This window comes from Plectropomus leopardus, chromosome 8 (assembly GCF_008729295.1).
Source record: "Plectropomus leopardus isolate mb chromosome 8, YSFRI_Pleo_2.0, whole genome shotgun sequence".
NCBI classification, from domain to species: domain Eukaryota; kingdom Metazoa; phylum Chordata; class Actinopteri; order Perciformes; family Serranidae; genus Plectropomus; species Plectropomus leopardus.
Window position 1 is genome coordinate 28,388,673 of NC_056470.1, and position 27,865 is coordinate 28,416,537.

Below are 27,865 nucleotides of genomic sequence, written 5' to 3' on the forward strand. Positions count from 1 at the left end.
AGCCAAATTTACAGTGTTCCCACCTACCAACCAAAAAGCTGTTTGGATATATTTGAGATTATATCCACTTCCTCTTTGGTAACCGATGTGTCAATGTACTAGTGCACCAACCTCATCAACTTCCACTTCACTACTGGTTGGTGGGCCATCTGGCACCTGCTTGCAGGCTGTATGATGAGTATCACTGTAGTGGAGTACAGTATTGGATGTAAAATATAGTGGCGCATTAAATAACAATAACAACAACAACACTACTACTACTAATACTACAAATAATAATAATAATAATAATAATAATAATATAGTCAAACCCCTGGGTCTTCAACAGAGAGTCCAGGAGGGTGTAGGGAACATTTTTCTAATTATTTTTTCTTGTCAAATATGAAAATGTCTTAAAACAAACAATATGTATCCTTTGCATTTTGCTACGTATCTTTGTGAAAGTAGAGTTTCCTCCCCCGCCTACCTAAAAAGCAAATACAGGTCAACACTGCAGCCCGCAAATCATATAGCCTTCTGCCTGACTGCCTCCATCTGCCCAGTTTAAATACAATGCAATTCACACACATCTCTCTCTCTCTCTCTCTCTATATATATATATATATATATATGACAGATAGACAGATAGATAGATAGATGTGGGATCCTCAGCCTAAAAATAATAAAGACCTCTGGTTTAACACAGCATAGTATAGTATATGGAATAGTACAATACTTGATATATTTATTAAATACAATAATTAATGTATTGCCTACAGCTTAACGTTCCCATGGAAATTTGCTTTAATCATTTTATGTACTTATTTTTAATTTTTTTTTTAAAGAGGCCCAAATATCCCACCAGAGGACCCAGAATTCCTTGCTGCTGCCCTGTTAGGCCTGTGTGTGTCTGTGTCATTTTTGGGTCCCAGTCTGTCACCAAGGTAGCACGAGACCGATGAAAGACACAGTTTGTTTACAGATTTGAGCTGCTCGCGCTGTCCATCCACACACAGGGCAAAGACACGCGCAGCGTCATACATGATGCCGGAGAGAGACGGTCAGAATAAAACATCACTCTCAAGTTAAATGGGCCCATAATACTGCACAGGTCCGCCTCTCCACCCCCCCTCACACCCCTCCCTCTCTCTCCTCTCCGAATAAAACCGACGGTTTCCGCGAATGTGCGAGCTGCCTCCTTGCAAGCAGCCATAATTGGGATTATTCAGGAATAATTCGCCTAATCCAGCCGCGTTGTTTTCCTTTTTCTTTTTCCTCGTTTTTTATATCCCAAATCGTGATCTCGACAGCGCATGGCGACGTGAATCCCCCTGTGACAATCGCTGGATTTGTCAGAAATGTATCTGTTCTGTCACGAAGGAGGTTTTTTTTATATTGTGGACTATTAAGATGTAGTCCACCTTCGCTGGACAGCAAAACAAAGACTGCATATGAACACTTCAGGGTAAATACATCGCCTTTTTTTGACTGAAAGATGGGAATAAGAGACGTATCGAGGCTGTTGTCTGTGTGGACTAATTGTTCTGGTGCCACTAGCCAATATACATGCCAAGACGATTCATTTAGGGGATGCGCGATCTTTTTTTTTTCCTCTCTAAGTTTGTGGGTGGGTTATTATAAGCATTGAAAATCTGACATCATTTGGATATATGTGATATGTTTTTTATCGCGTCTGGTTCGAGCCTCCTGGATCTTCGACGTGATGCAACATAAAATCTGTTTTTCTCGGATGATATTCAGACACACAAATGAACACATCGCCTCAGTGTGAGGCTGTAAAAGGGTGGCGGTGGATGTTTTTTTTCCACATACATATCTCTTAAATGTGGCACGAGCCCTTCTCACCCCGGATTGTTTGATCAGCTGTTGATTATTATTATTATCAGATCCGCCGTCTTATGTTTCTTATATGTTGCTCTATTCGATTTTTTTTCTCTCCCCTCGCGATGGATTTATGCATAACAGGTGTTGTTTGAGCTCGAGAGCACAGCACGAGCATGAGGCTTTATTATGTGTTTTTCTCTCGATTTGACAAACGGTGAAACAAAGCGACTGGGATTTTGTTTTTGCCTTGAGAGAGATCCAAAAAAGATGAGGGGGATGAAAGTAAGGTTATCATCATCTCTCGCTCTCTCTCTCTTCCTCACACACACACACACACACACACACACACACACACACACACACACACACACACACACACACACACACACACAGCAGAGGTGATTTTGACACCTGTTCATCTGTTTTTTTTTTTCGTTACTCCAGTCTGTTTCAGGCCTAGCTGACATGGCAGCCATCTAATCAGGTGAAATGATATTTGTCAAGGTGGCAGAGGGGAAAAATAAGCCCACAGTTACAGCATTTCATATTGTGTTTCATGGCCTACATAGACAAGGCCCACCCAGACGAGCACAGCTATGTATTATTATCACCTCACGCCTGTAAATGGGTTTTTAGAGGCATTTTGGATTTTTTAATTTAATTTTCATCATGTCTCCTGTAACTGAGGCCTGTATGATAATCATTTTGATTATCATACAATCCAACTGGGTAAATTCACACACGTAGGCCTTAAAAATACAAATGGCTGCCATTATATTCCCATATTTGTTATGTGCTATGAATGTTACAGATTACACCCTTTGACTCGTACACCCCCATGCATTCACTCAAACACCCACACTTGCACAAAGTATGTGAGCTGTTGTATCTTAGCAACGGGCAAGGTAATTACTGAGAGAGCCAAGGAGCTGGCATGCTGTAGAGCTGCTGATCTGATCCCAGCCTCGCAGAGCGGAATGGCGAGGCCCCATGCATTCACTCAAACACCCACACTTGCACAAAGTATGTGAGCTGTTGTATCTTAGCAACGGGCAAGGTAATTACTGAGAGAGCCAAGGAGCTGGCATGCTGTAGAGCTGCTGATCTGATCCCAGCCTTAGAGAAACAGGAAGGCAAAGATTTCCACTGTGTTGCCCGACACAGCACTTCTGTATCCACCGCTGTTAAATGTAAGTTTCCGTTTGACTCCTTTAACGAGCAGACATCTTGTTTTCTCAAAGAAAAAAAAAAATGTGTCTCTGTTTCGCAGGTGGTGAGGTTGTGGACAAAGAGGAAAGATGAGTCTGTCATGTAGAAAAGATCCTCACGGCCTCTCCTTGTAAAGACGAGAGAGAGCCGCGGGAGACGACGGCTGTAGGAGGATCTGTAGTGTTTATTAAGGGGCCCCGAACCAGGTGGGCTGTCGCGGAAGGTGATAGAATGGCTAACCAGAGCTTTGCCATCGACGGCCCCGGCAGTTTGCTGGCTGTGCTGGCTTCGCAGAGCGGAATGGCGAGAGGCGGCAGCAGCAGCAGCAGCAGCAGTGACGGCAGCAGCAACAGTGGAGGAATCTCTGCCACAGATGTGTCCGCCTACTTTAAGCTGGTCTTCTTGGGTTTGATCATCTGTGTCAGCCTCGTGGGCAACCTCTTGGTCTCCCTGCTGGTCCTAAGAGACAGGACACTTCACAAGGCCCCCTACTTCTTTCTCCTGGACCTGTGCCTGGCTGATGCAGTCCGCTCCGCCGCCTGCTTCCCCTTCGTGCTAGTTTCCGTCCACAACAGCTCGGCCTGGACTTACAGCGCCTTGAGTTGTAAAGTTGTGGCGTTCATGGCCGTGCTGTTTTGTTTTCATGCTGCCTTCATGCTGTTTTGCGTGGCCGTCACCCGCTACCTTGCCATCGCCCACCACCGATTCTACGCCAAGCGCATGACCATCTGGACCTGCGCCGCCATCATCTGCATGGTGTGGACTTTGGCTGTTGCAATGGCGTTCCCGCCCGTCTTCGATGTGGGGACGTACAAGTTCATCCGTGATGAGGATCAGTGCATTTTTGAACACCGCTACCTGAAGACCAACGACACCCTGGGCTTCATGCTCATGCTCGCCGTGGTGGTCCTCGCCACCCACGGGTTCTACGCCAAGCTGCTGCTGTTCGAGTACAGGCACCGCAAGATGAAACCCGTCCAGCTGGTGCCAGCCATCAGCCAGAACTGGACCTTCCACGGTCCCGGGGCCACAGGTCAAGCCGCAGCCAACTGGATCGCGGGGTTCGGTCGGGGCCCCATGCCACCCACTCTGTTGGGCATCAGGCAAAATTTACACAATCAACACCGGCGGCTGCTCGGGATGGAGGAGGTGAGGTCGGAGAGGAGGCTGGGCAGGATGTTCTACACCATCACCCTGCTCTTCCTGGTGCTCTGGGCTCCGTACATCGTGGCGTGCTTCTGGAGGGTGTTCGTCAAGTCCTGCATCATCCCTCACCGGTACCTCTCCATTACGGTGTGGATGAGCTTTGCCCAAGCCGGAGTCAACCCAATCTTCTGTCTCCTGCTTAACGAGGACCTGAGAAAAGTGCTGAGAGCTCACCTGCCCACCTACTGGAGGACTAAACAACACCTGCCGCAGGACGAGGCCTACTGCATCATGTGATAAGATATGAGATCGATGAGGGGAATGTTTCAGGTTTTCAAGAGAGAATTGGAGACTTGAAGTGATGTAACGCACCTTGGTTGTGTCTGTTTTGTTGTTTTGCACAACAAAATCAAATATTCGCCAACAAATGCAGGCACAACGCCATTTTATTGAAGAATGTTGATGATATTTGAATGGTGCAGAGGTGATAGAAAAGCGGGGCGACAGAAAAGCCCCGCACCGTTTTTCTGATGTATGATTAATAGGTAGGAAAGATCACAACAATCACCGCTCCAACTAAGTGTGACAGATGCCATTTTAAAAATAATGTTGCCTTATTTCAGTGGGACACGCCCCAGAGCTTTCAGCGGAGTTTGTGTGTCACACGAGGCACAGACAGACACACGGAGGGTTGAAATCCTTGAAGAAATGTGCTGCGGACTGTGAATAGAGAGTGTTGATCAGAGCGTTACTAACTCTGAAACACATCAAGGAACTCAAAAGGGGTCTGAATGGATTGATAGACCACCCCGGACGCCTTTTCATGTAATTCAAAAGGAGGACTGCAGAAATATCGAATGGACCCAATAACCTTGGATACATTTAAATAGCTGTTGTGAACCCAAGAAGCCCCCAACATGCTTGATTTTTTGGACTTGATTTAGGGCGTGTCAGGTTTCTTTGTATCATAAAAAAAGAAATTGCCTGTTTTTCCTTTATTTGTAAACTATACATGTTAAGCAGATGACACTATTTTGAAATATGACTTGATTTCATATTGTACAGACTGTACAGGAATGTATATTCCTGCTTGTGTGTTTTTATATAGCATTTGTGTGTATGTGTGTGTGCAAGAGGTAGACAGAAGAGGAGAGGGAGGAAGATGAGAGAAATAATGATGATAGAATAGGTTCCAGTAATATTGAGTCAAATATGAAAGCAGCCTCATCTTTGGTGTCTCAGAGTCATGCAAAATTGAGCAGTCGTCATATGGAAATGTATCCTTTAAATGGATTTCCGTAAAATGTAGTCGGATTTTTTCAATGTACAAGCAAATGTGAAGTGCGGATGGATTATGAAAAAGGGGGACAGAATAATTAGAAAACAACACTTGTGCATTGCAAACAGGCCGGAGGATTTTAATGACTTGAATGATGATGTAAATTACGTCGTTTAAAAAAAAAAAATCATTAGCAAATGAACATTTATTTGCAAATGATGATCTTGGGAATGTTTTAAAAGTACTGTTATGCTCTCTCCAGAATACAAAAAAAAGAAGAAATGAAGTGGCACTTAATATGAAGGAAACTTGAATGTTACCAGGCCCTCTTATATTCCCCACCCTGACATAAATGTCACCATTTGGGAGTCTTGGATCACACAAAATCAAAGGCTGACTCCTGAGATGTTTTTGGTGTGTGGAAACCGGCTTAGACTACATGAAGTTGTCTCTCCAAATTAAGATTCATGTAATACAAATGTCAGACCTACAGTATGTTAGGAATAGATATATTTGTGCAGTCAATTTTTCTAAATGTGGACACTTGCACAGCATACTGTATTAGCATGCATTCCACTGCATTTCATAGATTCAAGACTGGGGATTACAACTTGTACAGATGTTGATATGAGAAGACGAACGGGAACTGAGGTCCATAATTTTTACGTCTGGCATTCCTTCGCGAGATGATATTCTGTAACTGTACAGTTTAACTGAGGTGGTTCTTTTGCCCACTCATCAATAAAGACTCTACTTTTGATGCATTTTGAGTTCTGGCCTGCCTGGATGTTGACACGGCTGGACCCCTGTGGAGAACACCTAACAGGATATAGACCACTTTACAGTACATGTAGCGCAAATTACATCCTCTGTGCATTTAAGTTCCAGTGGAAAAAAATGGGTACAATTTGTGACAAATCAGTCGAGCTTTGTACACTTGACTGCATGAAATGAAAAAGTCAACTTGACACTTTCCTCTCCACTGAACACTGACCAACAACCGCGGTAAAGTCAAAAGGATCTGTGATTTCTTACCAACCAAGTGCCAACCTTTCAAATCTGTGGAGACAGGTGTATAAATACACACACACAAAAATGGAGTGGTCAGAGCGATTTAGAGTTGTTATACAAGGCTTAAAGTGAACATCTATGTTGGAACAAAACATAGAGGTTGGATATACTTAAAGGGGCAGTTCATCCTAAAATCAAAAATACATATTTTTCCTCTTACTTGTAGTGTTATTTATCAGTCTAGATCTGTAGATCGGAACTACAGTATGTCTCTTTGGCAACATTATCACAATTAATGTACAAATTTAATATATATGTTGTTTGCCTAAATGTACAATGCCAAAATTTTCGTCAGCGACTGGGCTTGAGAGAAGGCAGACATCTCTAAAGCCAATATCTCCAAGACTCGGAAACTTGAAAATAAATAGCACTACAGGTAGCTGGAAAAATGTGTATTTTTGATTTTTTAGTGAGGTGTTCCATTAATTTCTGGCAATAAAACTTAAAGACTATTGGTATGTAACGTCTGCTAACCAGCAGCCGCAGGATGGCTATAAATGAAAATAACAGGATAATATAAAATGTAGCACAAACAGAGAAGAGCCATAAACTCAAGAACATGACTGAGCGGTATTACAATATGTTATACAGCAATACATCTAAATTTAGCAAGCATTAGCCACCATAAGCTACTGGTCATACCAGACCAAGTGAGGCTGTAGCAGCAAAACGTGTGGCTGTACTGAACTTAGCCAGTTTGCATTATATTTCTCATGAATTCAAATTTTAATTTGCAAGAGGACGAATGCATTTCTACTTCCAAAAGTCTTGCTTTACAAAAATGAAGCCTAAAACAAATGTATTTGTCTGATATGAAAACAGACAAAGGGACGTGTGGACTAAAGAAAAAACATTAATACTCAAACCTAAAGCTCTAGCATTTAATGTTGATGCTCCAAAGCAGGACCATGAAATGTATTTTTACCACGTCACACTACATAGCAAAGGCGATTTGATACAACACAAAATCCAGAAATGGTGACTGTAAAATAATGTCAATAAAAATAGCAGTTTCTCTGTGCCAGGCTTTTTCAAGAGGCAGCTGTGGAATCGTTTGTGTAAACCGAGAAATGGGTTTAAGGCAGTATCCAATCGCTCAACAGACCAGAAAAACAAATTTTAGTCTGTAAAACTCACATATGCTTGTGGAATGATGTCTGGATGAAAAAAAAAGTTAATTTTACAAGTAGCTGGATCCCACTCTAGCAGAAGAATAAACACATCTTAAGACATAACGCTGCTGATAATGTGTTTTAAATGTTGTTAATGGTTAACTCCTCTGCATGATAAGAAACATTAATACTTCATGTACTTTATCTCAAACAGATTGTACAGATGTACAGCAAAACCTTTATGCAACCAACCTAATACATAATTCTGACATTTTAAAAACAAATGAAAAGGGTGGGGCAAAAATATTATTTTTGATTCATAATTAGGGCCTAATAAAAACCCAACCATTGTATGATAGTGTGTTCTCTGGGTAAACAATGAGCTTATATTTTGAATTTGAATGAGAGATAATTTCCATTGTCTTCATTTGTGCACTCAGACTGTAGCTGATGAAAGAGATGTTTCCATAGTGATCAGCATTAACTGTGAGAACAACCCCTAAATAGTCCCAGGTTTAACAGGTTGTATCCGACTGTGTCTCACCAAAACTGATGTTAAAGATTCATCTGAAGCGCTTATTTTTAGTTCTCTTCCCACTTCTCTCCAAGATACACCACAACAAAGGCTGTCTTACTCATTTGTGAAAACTTATCCTCGCCCACTGTATGTTCTGAGGATGCAGAGTTCTCCTATCAGAGCGCTCGGGTTCACGCAAGAGGAGAAGTTTTGTGTTGCTCTCTGGGATAGAAATCCTTAGGTTTTTTTTATTAGCACCTTTCCTGCCTGTTACAAACAAAGCCTCGCCCTGACCTTCCCTGACAGTAACCATTCATTGTGCTTTCGCACCCACACAGCCACATTTATACGTCACAATACCCTCACCAACCTTGAAAGGAAAACAATTTGAAGTCGGAAGATGCTGCATTTATGCATTAATCATACATAATGTGTTTGAAATACAGATTCCTGGACACACTGTGGCTTAAAGTGCATTTTCCAACCTCTTTCCACAATTTTTTGTTAATTATTTGTCTTTCTTCTACATTAAGTTGATGCAAATGGTGTGAGATCGTCACAATTCATTAGTCTGACAAGGCAATTTTATTGTATCATTTTTATAGCATCTCTAGGCCTAGAAAATAGACATTTCTCCAACGGTGATCTGTCTTTGTGGTTCTCAAACTGGGGGTCAGGACCCATCAAAGGGTTTCAATAAATATCTGAGGGGTCACCAGACGTCTGCTAAACAAAATTATATACACACATATATATACACACACACAATATTTGAAAAGTTAATATTACCCTATGGTTAAACTGCTCACAACTGATATCCACTCTATGAGCAAGAGGGGTAACAAACTGACGTTACTTTAAGGGATCACAATCTGAAAAGGTCGAAAAAGCTCAGCTAGTCTGCACAGTGTACCTGCAACTGGCTACACCTTGGTAATGTCAACAAAATCAAGTATTATCATATATTTGACCAAATACCTCAGCATTGATCTTAACAAACTAACACCCTCACCACAAGCCTCACAGTGACCTAACATGCTGATGTTTATCAGGAATGTTTACCATGTTCACCATCTTAGTTCAGCATTTAAGTATTGTAATTAACACTAAACACAAAGTACAATTGAGGTTAATGTGAACATCATTGATTTTGCAAGTATTAATTCATAAATTAAAGTATTGGACAAACTGAAAATTGGACCTGATGTTTGACTAAGATGTTCCGTGCAAAACCATAAATGTGAACCTTGAGGTAGTACTGGATGAAAAGTGAGGGTTTCACTAAAATGAGAGAGATTCATCCTTTGGGGACCACGCATGTGTTTTTTTTTTTTTTGCAAAACCTCAGTGACACAGTGAAAAAACTTTTCCCTAATTAAAGACGCTCAAGGGTATTTTTATGAGTGTGATGCCTTAGTTAACTGGAGACGCAAACCTGATAATTTAAACACTGACAAGCCTTAAATGAAATGAACTGTTGATGTCAGGAATTAAAAAGTGAGGACAGTCAAATAAGGTAAACCTCTGAGGTACAGCGAGGTGAATATTACTCACACAAACAACATGCTGTAGAACTTCAGCTACAAAAATCAAAGTAAAGAGATCAGTCAATCAATGATTATAACCATTTGGTAGAGAAACACTGAAAAGCCAATAAAATTCACTAGATGGAAAGTCAGAATGATCACCAAAGTCAGTGGGACTCATCTTCAGAAGAACATGCATGTCTGTAAAAGATTCATGCCAATACATCCAACAGTCCCAAAATATTTCAGACTGGACCAAAGTGGTGAACCATCAGACAGACGACATTGCCGTCCATTAGGGGTGGGCCCAACAGGAGCGATCGTACTCAATACCTTTATCCACAGAATTAACTCAGTATCGAAACTTCTCCAGTCAAATGATTCCTGCTTTCTATTGATTTTGTACCAAGACCCCAAGATGTACCAAGATGGTTTTCTTGCAGCCAATCACAGCAAGCATCCAATGGTTTATTGAGATGTGCAGGGGTGTCATAGTGGAGTGAAAAGTGGGAATGATGGGGGGGGGTCTTTGTGCCTTGAATAAAAGGTTTGGTTTTACTTTCCATTTTTTATTTCTAGGTAGTTTGTGCCATAACTAAATTAAAATTGGCTGAATAAATGGTTTGAAAGACTAAAGTTTGTATTAAAACATAGTGGAAACTCTCCTAGGTCCCTCTCACCTGTTAAAGTCAAAAAATGGTTTCTAAATACAGCTAAAGTCCAGTGAGTGACACTTAACCTGCCAAAGCTCAACACTGTTATGTCTTTCCCCCTAAAAAAGGGAAATCAGGGTCCAAAAAAATAAAGAAAGGAAAGGAAGCAAACAAGCTAAAAAAAAATCTAAAGGTGTGTAAGCAGTGGCGTTTTTATGTGTACAATACTCTCACTACTGTTTTTTCTTTCTCAATCATTTCATTTTTAACATGCATGGCTCAACTAAACACTTCTAAGGAGAGAGTGCAGAGTGGCACATACCTTTAAGGAGGGAGAGAGAGAGAAAGCGACGGAAATTACACAAGTTACTACTGCAACACACCTTAATTAAGAATGCAATATTCCATCGTCTTTAACCAACACAAATGAGCTCAACACAAATAACCTTACATGGCTATAAAAGCAAACAGCAAAAAGCTCAACACCACTGAGGGCCAGAACCAGACATACAGAAATCTGTCTATTGAGAACCTCTTTAAGATAAGCACAAAGTGAAACTGGTCACCATCAATCAATCAAGTAAAAAAGCCATTGTGAAATGAAATATGCTTTTACTCACCAAAGCAGTTGTTTCATTTGCCTGTATGGTGACAAATGACGTCTCCTCCACTTGGTTGGCAATGTCCTCCCTGTACACTTTGTACACAGTTCATTTTGTATATTGCTGGATGTCCCTTTAAAGATGGCCTGAGCGTCAAAGTGCTATTGCCTTCACATATTGTCGCAAAAATGCATCTGAATAATCCTTTCCAGAGTCCGCAGACTCATCGCAGCGCTGTTTCACATTTTCCACACAGTGTTATGATCCGCATGTACCTGTTCTCCACCTGTCTGTTATGTATTGCACTGTCAATTTGGGCTGCGACATTCACGGCATTGTCCAGGGGACTCCCGCTGCTTTCATGTTTCTAAATCCCCTCAGAAAGACGTTTAAAATCTTCGAAACTCGTCCTGGACCAGATGCCATCTCCACGGAAAACATCCCTTCGAAGCTAACAGTTAGCCACCTTTTCTCCGAAAACCACTCCGCGTTAAATCCACGATTTGTTTTACCAGCAGTTTGAGTAAGGACAATATCCCTTAGGTGGCCCCCCAGGTGCTAAAAGTCCGACTCTTTCTGTAAATAAAGAGTTTCAAACCTGTGCTCCGGTAAGAAACCCGCTTCATTCATTTTTACCGGTTAACGAATCTCGCTTCTTGAGCTAAAGTTCACAGCTACCGGCAACAGCGCGAGACAACAGACAGACAACCAATCACCGTTTCCGCTCTGAAATATTAGCCAATCAACTCTGAAATCTCAGATGACGCCATACACTCCGAGCATGCGTATTGCTACCCCCACATTTACCCCACGGCCGCCGTAGCTCTACTGCGGACGCAAAGATGAACAGGGACCAATAAACACGAACGAAAATTGACTCTGAATCGTATTTTGAGTATTTAAAACATACGAACAGGAATGACACGCAAATTGGGATGATGTTTTGTAATCATAGCTGATAAATTATGGTAAATAATAATATTTGAGCATTAATAATAATATGATTTGTTTGCATGGACCCCTAATGACCAGTCGCCACTGTGTGTAAGAAAGACATGGATCAAGAGAGGAAGGCTGGGGGCCCACAGAAACTGTACATGCATTGGACCCAAAATCTGGTGCAACACCTCTCCCGATGTGTAAATGAACCTCTACTAGAGCAGCTACAGCCCAAAGAGTCTGTTATTTGGTAACATCTAGCACAGTGTATTCAACAGAGTTGGTAGTTCAACATGCCAAGATGTAACCAGCCTGAACATATGGCTATATCACATGCTTGTGGCACCTGGTGGCGTCTCATGCAACCGAGAGCTTCCATTCATAAGATAGGTATCGAATGAAGTAGGAAAAAAAAGATATCAAATTAAGTATTCTGTTGCAGTTGTTTCCAACTGGTTGGTTGCAGGTCTACTCTGAATGTACTGCAAGTGACTCTTTATTTTGAAACAGAGTGAATTTGTGGCAGAGATTTTTTATTCTGAAGTACCACTTATGTGTATTCTCTACTGTTACTGTTACTTTACTGTTATTGTTTACTGTTTTGTTTCTTTGCATTCTATGCCAACACGTTGTTTACATTTTATGAAATAAAATTATGGCAATTTATAATGTGTGAATCTTCAACTAATGACTAAGGAGAAATCTGGGCCCCATGACTGGACCATTTGGGAACCACTGCTCTATTGGTATTGTTATCACTTTAAAGGTTATGGTATTTATACTGGTATGTTTGTTTTTTGAGCAATACCCAATATTAGCAATATTATTTGAAGTTTTGGACCAAAAGGCTAGAGCACAACAAGATATTATTATCTTATTATATTATTGAATCTTAAATCCTTTAAGACCATAAGAAGACATTTAAGCTCTTTTACAACGTTAAAACCAAAATCCCCAAACAATATCTTACGCCATAACACAATATAGATGGATCCAAATGCAACAGCAGTCACTGATGTAGGGGGGACCCTGTGTAGATCTTGCAGACCCACACAGTGACTAACACTCTCCTACACTGTAATTCTGGCCACCATACTTCATTATTAAGCTGTTATTATTTCCATTTGTTAAAATCTATTGTTTCAAATATATTTCGTGAAAAAAAAGGCAAAGACTTCTGACAGTTACAGTAGTTTATTCTGTATGTGCGTTAAATAAATTATATGAATCTGCAACCAGCATGAACTGAGTACACACACACACGCACGCACACACACACACACACACACACACACACACACACACACTGACACAGACACACAGATAAGTACAAACACATACTTAAAAACACACTTGTTTGTTTTTGTGAAGATCAATTGAATATGCCCACAGACTGATTCGGAGTTGAATGCCATGCACATGGTCTCAAATGCAAACAGGCAATTGCGGAACTGAAAGCAAATAAAGGCGTTATTTTACTACACTTGATTACACCGCTTGAGTAACAGTTACATAAATAGTGTACTAGATCTAAGCCAGAGGGGCTGTCAGTGTGATACAAAGTGTTGGACCTGTTCTCTCTGGAAGATTACGCTGTATCCTCTTTACATGAATTCAGTCATATCCGTACGAGTCAGAGGTAAGCCATGACACATGCATGGGAGTAGTGCTCTTTCTTTCTTTCTTTGTTGAAAAGCAATTTCTCAGCCGCAGCTGTAGGAGTACTGAAACACACACACACACACACACACACACACACACACACACACAACCCAACCCCCAATCTCTTGAATTTCTAAGACATCCCTACCACCTACACAGCACGGTGTTCTATCTGATTGCACTTGAGTTATCATTTAACGTTTAATGCAGCCTGTTACATTCCAGTGAAAATCTACAGACTCGTTATTGGACGGTTAAAGAGCGGCAGCTGGATGGAAGCATTTTAATTGGTGAATTAGTCACTTTTGCTCCCGCCTCCAGATGATGACCATGCCGGTGGAATCTGCGGATGCCAGTAAACTCTCGTCACAGTTGAAGCTGACGTCCAGCACTGGTCCCCCGTGACCCTGTAGCTTGTTCACTATCGCCTTGGTGTTGCGTTCGACGTCGAAGAAGTAGACGCAGGCATCCTCGCTGCCAGTCACTGTGCCAGAGGAAAAATCGGAAGATCACGGATTTAGATAAATAAATGATGGATGGCTTATTCTTACAACTCATTCTGGATTGCAAACAGGCATCTTAATACCTAACACTGCCTACAAACAATATTGGGATATACTACCACTGTACCCGACTCAGAATTATGTCAGTAAATACGGATTTGGCTTTTAAATACAAATAATCAACTATTAATTTTTTTTTTCTTTTAGATTTTGAAAGTTTGAATGGGGTTCAGCAGGATTCTTAAGGCTGTCAACAACATTCACCTAATATAGTTAAAAAGCCAATTTAGCTCTCCAAGCCAATACTTGCTAACAATGCTAACAACAGATCAGAAATGTGCAGCACTTTTTTACCCACGCTACATATAAATCAAACACCAGATAATGTTTCGTATTAAGCTGCTGTGAGCTGTAAATTCACTTTCTAATCACAAGGCAAAATATCTCAGAATCTGAGCGTGCATCTGCCTCCGTCTCACTCAGGCTCACCTTGGGTCTGACTCTGCAGGCGCTGTATAGAAGAGCAGCTCAAAAGCTAAGAGCGCTCACTCCGCAGCTAAATCTGGCGACCAAACCAGAAGTGCATTGAACACTGACATAAAAAAAGCCTGTCGACTGTCGAAGGAATCTCCAAAGAAGTCTATGACCGATGATAAGTGTCACACTTCCAGAGGGCAGCACCCCTCGTATACTTAAAACAGCCTTTATGTTTCAAGCAGGAGATTACCTTCAACTCTCAGACAACTAAAGTGCTATCCTCTTCTTGTTTTGGTTGTGAAATGGTTGAAAGCCTTGTTTTGTGCCATAAATCACGCCTTCATTTTCACAGGAGATCGTATTTGAGCTCCAATAACAACTGTGCAATCTCTGGCAGAACCTCGGTCACCTTCTCCTTTCCTGATGTACTTAAATATGCTATGAGCTAGTGAAAATCCTGAAAAGAAAACCGAATTTTGAAGATGTGGCTTTGGGGGTGTCACAGTCTTCACAGACATAAAACATTATAGTCACATCTTAAATAAGCTAATGATAGCAAAACGTTAGCTAGCTAATGTATAGCTTATCAACATCAATAGGAATTACTCTAATGTCAGATCAACAAGGTCAAACAGGTTTACTTCCTCCTTAATACTGTTTCAATGTTGAAAAGATTTGGAAAAGGTTAGGTAGTGATATTTTTTTAATATCACATTAATTATTGTTAGCCAGAATAGATCAAGGCTGACGTTCTTTTGTTGATATTATCTCTGTAAGACTGTGTGTCGTCCAAAACTAAAGCGAGATTAGGTCAGCACCACGGTCTGAAGTCAGTAATAATCACATTGAGTACTGATCCCCTGATGGGGGGAAAAGGGGACACACACCCGGTTGACTGATTGCCGAGTCTTCCTTGGTCTCTACTGCTCCCTTTTTCGTTGAAACTGGAGGCCTTAATTCAACTTGTTTAGTCTTATTCATGTGTGGCTTTTTTTCTGGGTATTTTGGCTTCCTCCCAAAACCCAATGACATGGATTTTGCAAATTTAAAGAAATGTTTAAAAAATATGAAGGTAGACATGGAAATACATAATAAAATATTAATATATAAGTATATATAATATATATTTTGTATGAAATATTTGGGAATTTTGTTATTGTTTCTGTTTTTGGGCTCTCTGTTTTTAATAGTTGTTTTATTTTATTTGTATAACTTGAACTTAGTAGTAAATAATGAAAAAATGCTAAGTAAAATGGGTAGGTATGATAATCTTAAACTTAAGCCTACACTTTCTCTATTTTTTTCCTTTTAATTTAACACCTTGATGATATTTATTCTTGGAAAATTGTTAAAAAGAACTGAAATACATTACCACACACCAAAAAGGTTAGATTATTTGGTGACTCTAAATAGTTCTATGGCCAATACATTGTGCAATCAATGTTTATGTCATAATGATTTATGTTTAAGCAAAAAACTTAAAAGCACTTTAAAAGAAGTCTCTGGAGGGCATTTCTATGAGTGAGAGGCTTCTGTTAATTGGAGACACAAACCTGATAATTTAAACACTGACAAGCCTCAAAAGAACTGTTGATTGTTAGGAAATTAAAGGTGCAGAGAGTCAGCTCAGGTGACGCTCTGAGGGAAAGCAGGGTCAACTATTACTCACGCAAACAACAGGCTGTGTCACTTCAGTTCATTATATCCTCCTGAGATACTATACTGGCAGATGAACTTTACTAAGACAATACATACAAGCTAAAACCGAGGTTATTAATTGCTATTTTAGAATTTTCTCCTAATCCAAAAGGCAGCTCTATGCTATTTTTTGCATATGTATTTTTAAACACGATAAAGCTCGATGCAAACACTGAACTGTGGTCAGATTTTCTATATAAATATCAGAGCAGGAATACTGAGAGACTTCTTACCCACACAGGCCCCCTGTCTGAAAGACATGAGGGGGCAGAAGATGCTGTGAACGTGCTGCGAGCCGTGCTGGATGGGGAAGCTTCTCTTCAGCTGTAGTGTGCCATCATTGTCAACCACCCTGCCAACATAAAGGCGGCAAATACTAATCAGATTCAATGTAAATACGTCTTCACATACATGCTACACCAATGAAGAATGCTTTGAATTGTATCTAGGCACAGCGGAGACAAAACTGCTCATTAATAAACAGTGATTTGCCCTTACAGACTGACCTGTACAGCAGCAGCTTATTGACACAGGCGTTGACCAGCAGGGAGGGGTCTCTGGCCTCTCGGCTAATCCAGGACCGAGCAGATATGCTGCAGATGGAGCTGCCTTCACTCACCACCAGACGCTTGGCTTTGGTCAGCTTCCCTGCAGGGGGGGCAGGCAGAAACAGCAGAGACCGGCAGAGACACATCAATCCTCTCAACCAGAGACAACATTCAGTGCATGATTCAAAAAGTCATTAGAATTTGGGACTCAGTCATGGCACACTTTGCCCTCTCTCTCTCTGCCAAAATGGAAATTTGTGAGCGTACCTGTGGCCATGTCAAACAGGAAGGAGAAGATGCTCCCCCTGTCATCACCCGCCCAAAGGATCCTCCCTGGAGCATCAAAGGAGAGAGACAGCACGCGGCCTGTCAGCTTACTGGAGCCCCCCTTCACCTTCTTCCCAGTGGAGATGTTCACCACCTGCAGGTGGTGCTTGCTGTTTCCCACCTGCAACACAGAAGCCGGAGCGAGGACCTTCATTATTTCCGCAAGGCAGCACCAATAAACTGACAGGGAATAGCACAAGCTGCAGCGATTCTGCTGGTACAGTCAGGGTTCATGCAGTTTAAGGCAAGGCAGATTTAAGGTTTTTTAAGACAAGGGGACAATTTTATTTTGCCCAAATGTCTACTGTCACATAAAACATCACTTTTGAAAAGGAAATGTTAAATTATCTACATCAGAAAAATAACCCTTTTTTAGAGTGGACCACATGGAAGACAATGAACAAATTATATTATCATAAAAGTATCTTTTTAGTTTTTACCAACAGAAGAGGAAAATATCTGGCATTTCAGGACAGTGTTATGTGTTTCTCATTCTGCATGTGAGAATCCACTATTTGGATTCCCTTCATGACAGGTTTAAAAAAAGCAGTTTATTTAATTATTTAAAAAATCAATATTATCAATTATTTTGAGACTTTACAATGCAACATCAGCAAAAAAAAACAATCCATAAAATCTTAATTTCCATGTCTGAGCATTTTAAAGACTTTTGAAAGAATAAGTCAATTTAAAAAGGCCTTATTTTGAGATTATTAAATTCAATGCCTTTAAGTCTTTTTAAGGATCCGTGAGAACCCCGGGCACAGTTAGACGAGTGAAAACCAGCAACGGTAAAAATATGTATATTTTTTTAGGTCTAATTCGACACACAGTGTAATCCAACAGAAAATATCTACTGTCATCTTGTATTCAGGCAGATGAGACCAATACATGTCTGCTCTGGCAGACAGTCCGGACCAAAAAATAAATTAAAAAATCCACATTTCTTCCTCTCATAATGTTGCTGCTTGTTGATGGTACAGACTGTCGGTTAAAAACAAATATCCATCTCACTCATGTTACATTTAATGAGGCGGAAATGGACACTGCTGTGCACGACTCTGCTTTCATTTTACATTCTGCTCATCACTTAAAGTATTTGCCACTGAGTAAAAACAAAATGATCCAGGACATTAAGCACTTTTGTTTTTAACAAAATATGACAATCAAGTCTAAAATTTTAATCACTGTATGCCCGATGTAAATATTCATGCAGTTATTAGGAATGAGATGAAAAAATATTACAGAGAGTTTTTTCCTCTGCATACTTAATAGTTCACTCACAATAAAGGACAATGTATTGAGTAAAATAACATGCAAGGGAATGAACTAATTTACAGTTATTTGAATACAATTTAAAGAGGAAATATAAGCTGCAAAAGTTGACTTATGGATTTGGTGTTGATTCATGGGTATATTGAGACTAGAGAAGAGCAAAATTGACATAACATGAATATCTTTCCAAATTTCTGAAAACCACATGTCAAAAAATTGGACTGTGTCTTCAAGTATCAAGCAAACAGTGAAATTGTTGCAGTAAAACAGCTGTCAAATGCATGACAAGAGAGATATTTTGGATATTTTATTAAGTTCTTTCTTGGTTGGTTTTCAATGTTATTAGCAATAACTGAGTACTGTTCCCTTGCTCAGGTTTTTATGGCACCAATGAATTGGTATTAGAAAATGTAAAAATGATAAAATGTCTCATATGGGGTCAGGTGGCCCATGTACAAATGCCACATCCTTCCTGCAGCGGCTGCAGGTTTGATCCCAACCCATGGCCCTTTGCTGTATGTCATCCCCTCTCTCTATCCCTTTTACGCTATACCTGTCCTTTCACAATAAAGGCAAAAAAGCCCAGAAAGTAATCTTAAAAAAAAAAGTGTCAAATGTGACTCACCACAGTCAGGTTGTTATTCATGGGCTGGAAGGTGCAGCAGAGCAACTCGCTGGATTCTGGATCTCTGACTTCGCGGATGCACCGACCATCCTCCGTGTTCCAGATACGCAGAGTCCCATCCAGTGACGTCGACACGATGATGTCATTGCTCAGGGACCAAGCAAAGTCTGTGACGGGACCTCCGTGACCTTTCAGGGTCACCTTCACACTGGGAGGAGACGGGGACAAAGTCATGATGGACAGGGTGCCGTCCAGGGAGCAGCAAGCAAGGAGGTGCTTGTCATCATTGGCAAACTGCAACCGTGGGACTAAAGAACAAGGAGACAAAGACATAGTGAAATAAATGATGAAGCTGAATGTATATAAAAAGATATATACATATATTAAAAACGATGTACTCACCGGCAGAGTCTACATGTTGGTCAAATATGTGGTGCATGCCAGCAAAAGCATAATTTTCACTCAGCGTTGTGTCTCCTGCCATAGCACGACTGGCCTCTGCCACTGAGGTGGGCACCAAACTGCCCGGAGGCCTGCCGCCAGAAATAAAAACCACCATGTAAGCATATAATCAATACAACACACCTCACAACCCCTGCCCACAGCTGACAACTCAATATGAGAGATCTGATCATTACTCAGTGCAACCAAACCAGAAATTACAGCCAGCAAATCCAACAAAACACAGCAGCTCAAAGGGAAAATAAATCAAAGAGAATTCAATTGCTCAAGGCGATGAGACAAGAAGCTGAAAGCAAGTTGAGGATCTTTGTGTGTGGCGTTCTTCTGAATACCTCTCATCATAGACGGCTCTGTTCATCTGGGCCTGTAGCTGGTAGGAGCCTCTGCTGACGGACCGGCGGTGACCACGAGCCCCTTGGGCGCGGGGGTCCTCCTCAAAGTCCTGTCCGAGAGCAGAGGAGAGGGAGGGGAGCCGTAGGGAGAGACAGAACCTCATAGGAGTGAGTGTAAAGACCACAGCTAACCATAAAAAGATCAATAATTCATGAAAACATAATCACATTACCATGCATTTTTAAGTTAATGATATTGCCAATAAGCATGGGCGATGCCAGCCATTTCAACCAAGCTGCTCAGTTTAATATGTATGGGCAACCAAAGTGTTGCTTGGCTATGCTGCTGACTGATGAAAACCAAGGTCTAACCCTCCAGATGGCTCTCATATGTTGCATCCTATATTTTCATTCCAACTCTCAGATATTTTTATATCTCACTTTCCAAATTAGTACAAACACGCCCCTCATATTCTTTCTTTTCAACTTCCCCTGCCCTTCCTGTTTCTTTGGGTCTGACCTCCATGCGGTCCAGTGTGGTGCGGGAGCTGCGCACACTGCTGGCCCTGAAGCTGCTCTGCTCAGACAGGGGCCCGTAGCGCAGGGCCAGCAGCTGACTGCGCAGCCTCAGGTACTGCCTGCGCAGCCCCGGTTCAAAGCCACACTTGGCGTTCTCTCTGAGCAGCTGGCTGCGTCTGCGGATGTACTGAGTTCGGAACTGTGGGAACGTAGGCGTGCGGTAAGCATTGTACCTGGGGAGGGAGAGAAGTCACACAGCACACATAATAACTCACAAGTGATCCATAAGCAATTACACGTCTGAATAGCTTCTTCATCAGTTTGGACTATTAAAGGCCTGCGGCATTATTGAGTCTCACCTTGCGTCCACTGCCAAAACCTGCTGCCAAACTGCTGCCATTCCACAAGCACTCTGGGTAAAGAATCCACTGCCAGGGCAGATTCCTGTCAAAACACACAACACCCAATTCACATTTTTAGCTATTTTAACTAGATAATCCTTGTGAGTTTTTGGCATGTGGATTAATGTAATTTTTCATGTTGATCTGTTCTGTACACTTGACATCTATTGCACATCTGCCAGTGCTAGAAAGGGGATCACTCCTCAGTTGCTCTTCCTGAGGTTTCTACCATTTTCCCCCTGTTTAAGGTTTTTTTTGGGGGGGGGTGGGTGTTTTTCTCATTCGCGATGAGGGTCCAAGGACAGAGGGATGTTGTATGTTATAACGCCCTCTGAGGACTGGACTTTAGAAATCCTTTTTGTAAAGGTCTTTGGGACATTGTTTGTTATTGGGCTACAATGAATTTTGACTTGATTAATCTGTAAAGCACTCTGGGCTGCCTCTGGGTATAAAATGTGCTATACAAATAAATCTGCCTCGCCTTGCGTGGTAAATTTTACATGTTATGTCACTATATGAGAGAGTAGCTTTGCTGAAATGAGTGTTACATTAACATAAATTAGGTATCCCCTCAACCCTGCCATCCACAGCATTGAATCAGGTGATGATGCAGAAACTAATGGCACCACAGCTATATTGAACTATGTACTGCTACGTCGCGTTTAACAACTGACAATAATTATTGGAAGTGCATTGAAATAGTCAAATGGAGAGCGGGAAAGAATAGATATGGACATTTTTCCTCTGCGGACAGAAAGCAGCATCAAAAGCAGACGAGTGATTCCTGACAGCTAACGACGCAAAGCTAACTGCCGTTAGCTAGCAATTAGCAAGTTAGCGACAACATCATTTCGCATAAAAATATCCGTTTTTCATTTATTCGTCAGTGTGCATATAGGGTTTATCAGTTCGCAGGTTTATGTAGAGTTTGGGGTACTGCATTGTGATAATACAGCACAGAAACAGGGAGAAATAGATGTGAAAACGGCTCACCTTCCTTAGCTTTTCTCCATCGCTGCTCTTACAGTCAGGTCACGTGACCCGGTGTGACCAGCCCACTGACTGATGAGGAGCTGCACGAGGACGGATGATGCTTCAGGTCATGTCGTTACATGATACATCCATGGTTTGACCCAATGTGTTGAGATTTACTACTATTTTCTGAAACTGGACACTAATCCCGTTTAAATCGGATAATGAACAGAAAACACACTGCTTAACTCACAGCAGCCTGGTTTCACAGGACAGGCCATTATTGACATTTTAACCCTGTAAAATGTTGACACATTATGAATTTATTCTTTTTACCACCCCCACGCCACAAATAGTCAATAGTCCTGTAAAATAAACAAATAAATAAATACATAAATGTGTGTATATATATTCAGATTCACATTCGGCTGACCCTTAATCTAAAGTCACAGTACATGTTATTGTCATCAAAATAGGCTACTCTGTCAGTATATGATTGGATTATAACCTGGCTGGTGATGCAATTATGAGAAATAATCACTAATATGGCATAAATGAGCTAACTGCACTCACTTATTATAGGCCTACTACTTGGGAGATTACTGTAATCTGTAGGCCTACTAACTATTTATTATAATTATTTTGTATTTCTAAAATGCATGATGAGAAAGTTACTTTTGAAATGTAACTTTGCTGACCCACATTATCTGAAAAATATGCCAAAAGAAATTATTCCTGCACAACAAAAAGACGCAAAGCATCAAAAATGATTTTTTCTTCATTCATTTATTTATTTATTTTGCCAGAAAGAATATATTTGGATGTAACCCCTTTGTAATGATCATCGCTCTGATTAGTAATTTTTTTTCAGTAAGTGAAAAACAGGCTACATTTATTTATTTATCTTATAATTTAATTAAATCAGTTTCTTCCCAACACTGCTAATATGCATCTGCAAATTACTTTGTCTCTAATGTTGTCAAATAAAGGCAATGCAATAAAAAAATATCCAAAATGATGAGGAGTAAAAGTAGTATAAAATGTAAACACTTAAGTTGTACTTGTAAATGTACTTGGACTGAAAAATCCACATGATGAAAAAAAAAAGCAAAGGATGGCAAATGCTTAACTCACTAAATGAATCTTCTCCATTCTTCTGGAGGACTAATTTAGTGTAATCATACACGACAACAAAATCCTCTCATTTGGGTTCCTGAGGACAAAGTCTTAATCTCCTATCCAGTGTTTAATGTGACTGATCAACATGGTAAAAAAGTAATCCCTGACCGAGTAGATTTTTTTTTTTTAAAGATAAACTACAGTATCACGTCGCTGGTTCCATGATGAGAATGCTTTCTTGTCGTGGACAATAGGTGAGCACACAGTTCCAGTGGGTTCACAATGGCAGTATGACAAGGTCAGCTCGGAGGTTTCGCCTGGCTCAGCAAAGACCTGCAGAGCTGTGGGGCATGCTGCTCAGCTGACAGGGCTCTTTGCTTGTTCATGGCGCTCTTTCTCGAAGGGGCCCCAGTGACAGAGCCATTCACATGCACGGGCCATAAATGACCGAGTTGAACACCACATTAAGCACTGCATTCTCAGACATCTGAACTGACTGGAGCACAGCCAAAATGCCCGGCACAAAAGGTAAGCAATGTGAGACAAAAATGTACGAATACAAAATATTTATGTTTAATTTATCAGGATACTATGAGAGGTTTAATAAAATTTAAAAGTTAGATACCTCAACTTAAAAAAAGTGGCAAAAATGACATTATTCTCAAATGTTTGACATATATCTGAATGTTTCCACTATTTTCAGGTAATAAGTCGGACAAGAAGTCAGCTACCAAGGTATGAAAATCATCACTATACTCCAGGGCATAGGTTTGGTTTCAACATTGGGAGTCATCCACCAGAAAAAAATGAGAATTAAATATTTAAAGAGATAGTCCAGATTTTTTAAAGTGGGGTTGTATGGGGTACTTATCCGTAGACAGTATGTTTCAAACAGTATGTGTGAGACGACACGCTCAGAGTTTGGAGACACAGGCTGGAGACCAACATGAAAGCTACATAATATACTGCTGTGGAGGGGTAGGCAACAAAATGTATTTTAGCCACCTAAAAAAGTCCTACCTAAAAAAAAATCAATATTAGTTTAAATGTAAATACTGAGAGTATTTTCACTGCTTAACCTTAATGTCAGACAGTGATTTCCAACTGGAAAATGAATCAGTTATATCACTCTCTTCAAAGCCAGACTCCATTGGAAAAAACAGTGATTTAAGTATCCTGAACACTGGAGCTGCTGATCTACGTCTGCCTTACACAGTTACTTTTTTCCCTTTTATTGTGTGACTTTGGTGTTTGAAAAGTCTAGTTCAGGTTCACCAAAGTCACAAATGGTACAAACTAACTAACTAATCGAGGCAGCGGTAGACCAGCAGCTCCTGTGTTAGGCAAACTAAAATTACTGTTTTTCTCAATTGAGATTGGTGGCTTTGACAAGAGCATAAATAGATATCTTAGCTTTCATGACTCCAGCCTGTTTCTCCAAACAGCTGACTGACAACCACTGTATGTAATACATTGACAATGATATGTACCCCATACACCCCACTTTAAAAAAAATCCAAAACATCCCTTTCATTTCTTGCATCCTGGTAATTTTTTATGCACCAAAATAATTTTATCAAAATAAAAGTCCTTTTAGGTTTTTACTGGGGGCAGACAAATGCATATGTTTGAAACACTGACTTATTAATTTTGTGTTCAATTGGCAGCAACCTCAGAGTCCTAAAGAGCAGCCGAAGAAAGGTGATCAGAAAGGAGATGATAACAAGAAGCAAGGAGGTAAGCATTTATATGATTTTATCAGCATGTTACTTCAACCCGGTGAATCTAATCTGTGCACAGACTACATGATGTCCAAGTAGAAAAACAAAAAGACTGATATCAGCCCTCAGTGGTTTGGGACACTAGATATTCCCTGTCTGGCTCATAGTGTGGAAATGAGATGCTGTGTCCCCAGTGAAGGTATCTGTCTGTGTTTCATCCCTTAGCAGGACAGCCGAAGGGAGAGAAGCAATAACTTCCAGGCATTTGTGAAGATGGCTTTGGAGACACTGCTGGGGTCCTGCCGTCGTAAACACGGGAGCCCCCGGGGCAAACAGGGCTGAATGAGCCTCCCCTCCGCACTTTCCCCCCTGAGCCCGCAGACTGGGCTGTTCTACGGCCTTCCAATAAAGCATCTGCTCACCTCTCGCAGAGGCAGAAAGTGAACCTGATCTCCATCCATCACCATCTGTTGTTCAACCCCAGTCCCCATCCCCCAAAAAACCTCTTCTGTCCCATTCCCCACACTGTCCACTCTGGCTTATTAAATGCTCAGAAACAGACTTCAGGTTAAACCGGACGATTCTTTTGAGCAAAAAAAACCCAAAACATTTTGTCACCCCTTTGCAATCCTTCCCAGACTCACCCTCATTTCATAATTGACTGTCTAACAGTCTATTCATTCTTCTTGTAAATAAAAATTCAAATAAACAACTATTTATTACAGGAGTTTGTGTGTATTTGTATTTCTTGACCCCCACCATGGGTCTCAAAAGCTTCACAGGGGGCCAAGATTCCTCCTTTATATATTTTTTGGGAAGAAAAAAAGAAAAAGAAGAAACAGTATGCCTATTTCAGAATTTCATTCATTTCTGTGGAGGGGGATTAACCCTCAATAAAAAACAATCAGTCCCTATATATAACAGTATAATATGCACTATATAAAGTTTTGTTTATTCATAGCACTTTAGGCATCTCTAAACGTTAACGTAGGCCCGATTTAATGTGCAACTTGTTTTTATGTAGTTGTGGGTCCCTGCTCCATCTGTGTTTCAGCTGAGGGGTCCTTAGCCTCAAAAATATCAAAATCTCCTGTTTTAGCATTTCACATCTTCTCAGACACTGAATTAAACAGACGGCAAGCCAGGTTTGATGTAAAATTTTATAAAAATATCACAGGTGTGTCAGTGCCTTCACATTTACAGGGAGAAAAGTTAAAGCAAATATCTGAATAATAGTTAAAATACTTGTCGGATCGAGTGGTATTAGGCCAGAAGAGACTGAGCGCTTGTTCTCAGGCATGAACAAACATTCAGGCTCTAATCTAAAACACTACGTCTGAGCCAAGAAGCAAATCCTCTGACGCTCTAGATTTAAGAAAGATAAAGAGAGAACACAATCTGATCGATGCTCATTTGAAACTTTCATCTGAACCACTTAAATACATGTAAATGCTTCATTTAAAGCAGCAGTGTAATAAAAATCTGTAGGATACATGTTTAATATCATGTATTTTATAATTTAATCTAATATGAAATTAAATTTTTTTCCCTTACAGTAACACGTGTGAAATACCCTGATTCTAAACTTTTATTTTTTAATACTGAAGAGGTTTTTTTTCTTCAAATGTTCACAAATACTTATAAGACCTTCTCTAAGCAAAGGCAAATGATTAAATTTAAAGGAAATTATCAAAATAACACAAAATAAATTACAAACACCATTAGGAAATTTCACCACAAAAATTAGTTCATAGATTCATTTTTCTTTATCTAAAATTCACAAAAGGGAAAATCATTTTACATTATAATTGCTGCCTCGTCATAACCATAACCTGTGCTCTTTTCATTCAAAAGTTAACTCTTTGTTGTCTAACATGCTCAAGAGACAAGCTTTGTCAAAGGATAACGGCTGGTGATCTCCACGGTTTGTCTTATTGACAACAAATCCCATAAAAAAAAGTCCAAAAACCATCAATGTATTCTGCTAACAAGTGTTATCTCTGTAGCCAAAGGTTTATGACACATTTATGTGTCATAAACCTCCGCCGTTGTCCAAAATGCATCAGTGAGCCACAGCGATGCACTGAGTGACATGTTCTTTCATTGCAATGAACGTGGGCACTGTAGTTTATTTTGAGTCAAACCCACATTCACTGTCCTGATGCTGTATATACTCACTAGAGCACGACACAACAGAGTATTTATCCACCGTTACCTACAGATTTGCTGAAAACGACGTGCTCAGATGTTTAGAAAAAATCATTCAGCCTTTTTAAAATTGTAAGCGTATAGAACGGGCTCAGGGCTGAGAGTCACGGACAGGCTGCAGAGGTCACAAAGTACGGAGAGACGAGCACATGTGGAAGCCCGTAGAGGACTGTTTTAAAGCAATAATGTTAACTTGAAAATTAATTATTATAATAGCATTTTAAATTTTCACAAATGTATGCTATTTGAGTAAAAATTAAAATGAAAAGGCATTAATCCCATTTTAATTTTCACACTAGCCTTTGAAAATGAAATATCAAATGCCGTGTTCATTTTTAAATTGTTAGAAACGACCAAGTTTGACCATTTGTTTTGCTTTATGTTTTTCATTGCCTGTAAATATTATTTGTTTTGTCTGGCTGCTTGTTCGTATAATCATTTCCTTATTTTTTTTATGTTCAAAATAAAGCAAATCGAATCAAACTTGCATTTTAATTGTGTCCTAAAATTAGACAATATTATTATCATTATTTATTAGAACATTTAGATATTTTCCAATGTACAGATTAAGATTTTGCAAATGACATGTTGAATGCCATTTTCTTTTCTTTTTTTTTAGTTAGAAAATTTAATTTCAATTGTGCTATTTTTCACATTCAACATTTAAATATTGTCCACTTTACTTGGTTAAATCTTTGAAAATAAAATGTTTAATGCTGTTTTCATCTCCAAATAGTTAGAAAATGGCATTTTCATTTTCAATTTGGCTTAGATATTGCTTGCATAAATGAAAAATCCAGTTACATAGTTTATATTGCATTTCAATTTTTAAATTTGAATACTGTACAGTACTGTACAGTGAGTACAACTGAAAATTAAATGTCAACAGTTTTTCTATTAAATGCAAAATAGGTTATTGTATTTTAATACTGATTCTTACTAAATTACTGTGGAATATAATTTTCATTTTTAATTTTAGATGATCATTTTAGTAAAGTCCCCTATGGACTTCCATTCACTAAAATACTGTTTTTTCCTTTTCATGGGTTTTGTTGAAATAAGAAACCCAGACTATCACCAGCCTTATCCTTCAGATCTAAAAAAATATGATTGTAAAACACTTGAGGTGGGGGGGGGG

General features: G+C 40.0%; 2 protein-coding genes across 3 annotated transcripts; one reads left to right on the forward strand and one right to left on the reverse strand.

The window, feature by feature from the left end:
* The first annotated feature begins 1,398 nt into the window (after window positions 1-1,398).
* LOC121946471 (probable G-protein coupled receptor 173) lies at window positions 1,399-6,212 on the forward strand. 2 transcript variants are annotated; one of them, XM_042491037.1, is made up of 2 exons: window positions 1,399-1,444; window positions 3,095-6,212. In XM_042491037.1, the coding sequence occupies exon 2, from the start codon at window positions 3,265-3,267 to the stop codon at window positions 4,474-4,476; it is 1,212 nt and encodes a 403-aa protein (XP_042346971.1). In that variant the 5' UTR covers window positions 1,399-1,444; window positions 3,095-3,264; the 3' UTR covers window positions 4,477-6,212. The 2 variants fall into 2 exon arrangements, with proteins under 2 accessions (XP_042346971.1, XP_042346970.1); XM_042491036.1 differs by lacking the exon at window positions 1,399-1,444 and adding an exon at window positions 2,955-3,014.
* A 6,844-nt stretch (window positions 6,213-13,056) lies between these two features.
* On the reverse strand, window positions 13,057-21,767 carry wdr13 (WD repeat domain 13). Its single transcript, XM_042491714.1, has 10 exons — window positions 21,701-21,767; window positions 20,666-20,750; window positions 20,308-20,539; window positions 19,788-19,897; window positions 19,396-19,526; window positions 18,994-19,301; window positions 17,034-17,214; window positions 16,725-16,866; window positions 16,452-16,570; window positions 13,057-14,024 (listed from the first exon to the last, which is right to left on the reverse strand). Exons 2-10 carry the CDS (start codon window positions 20,704-20,706, stop codon window positions 13,840-13,842), a joined length of 1,449 nt encoding a protein of 482 aa, XP_042347648.1. The 5' UTR covers window positions 20,707-20,750; window positions 21,701-21,767; the 3' UTR covers window positions 13,057-13,839.
* Window positions 21,768-27,865: the final 6,098 nt, after the last annotated feature.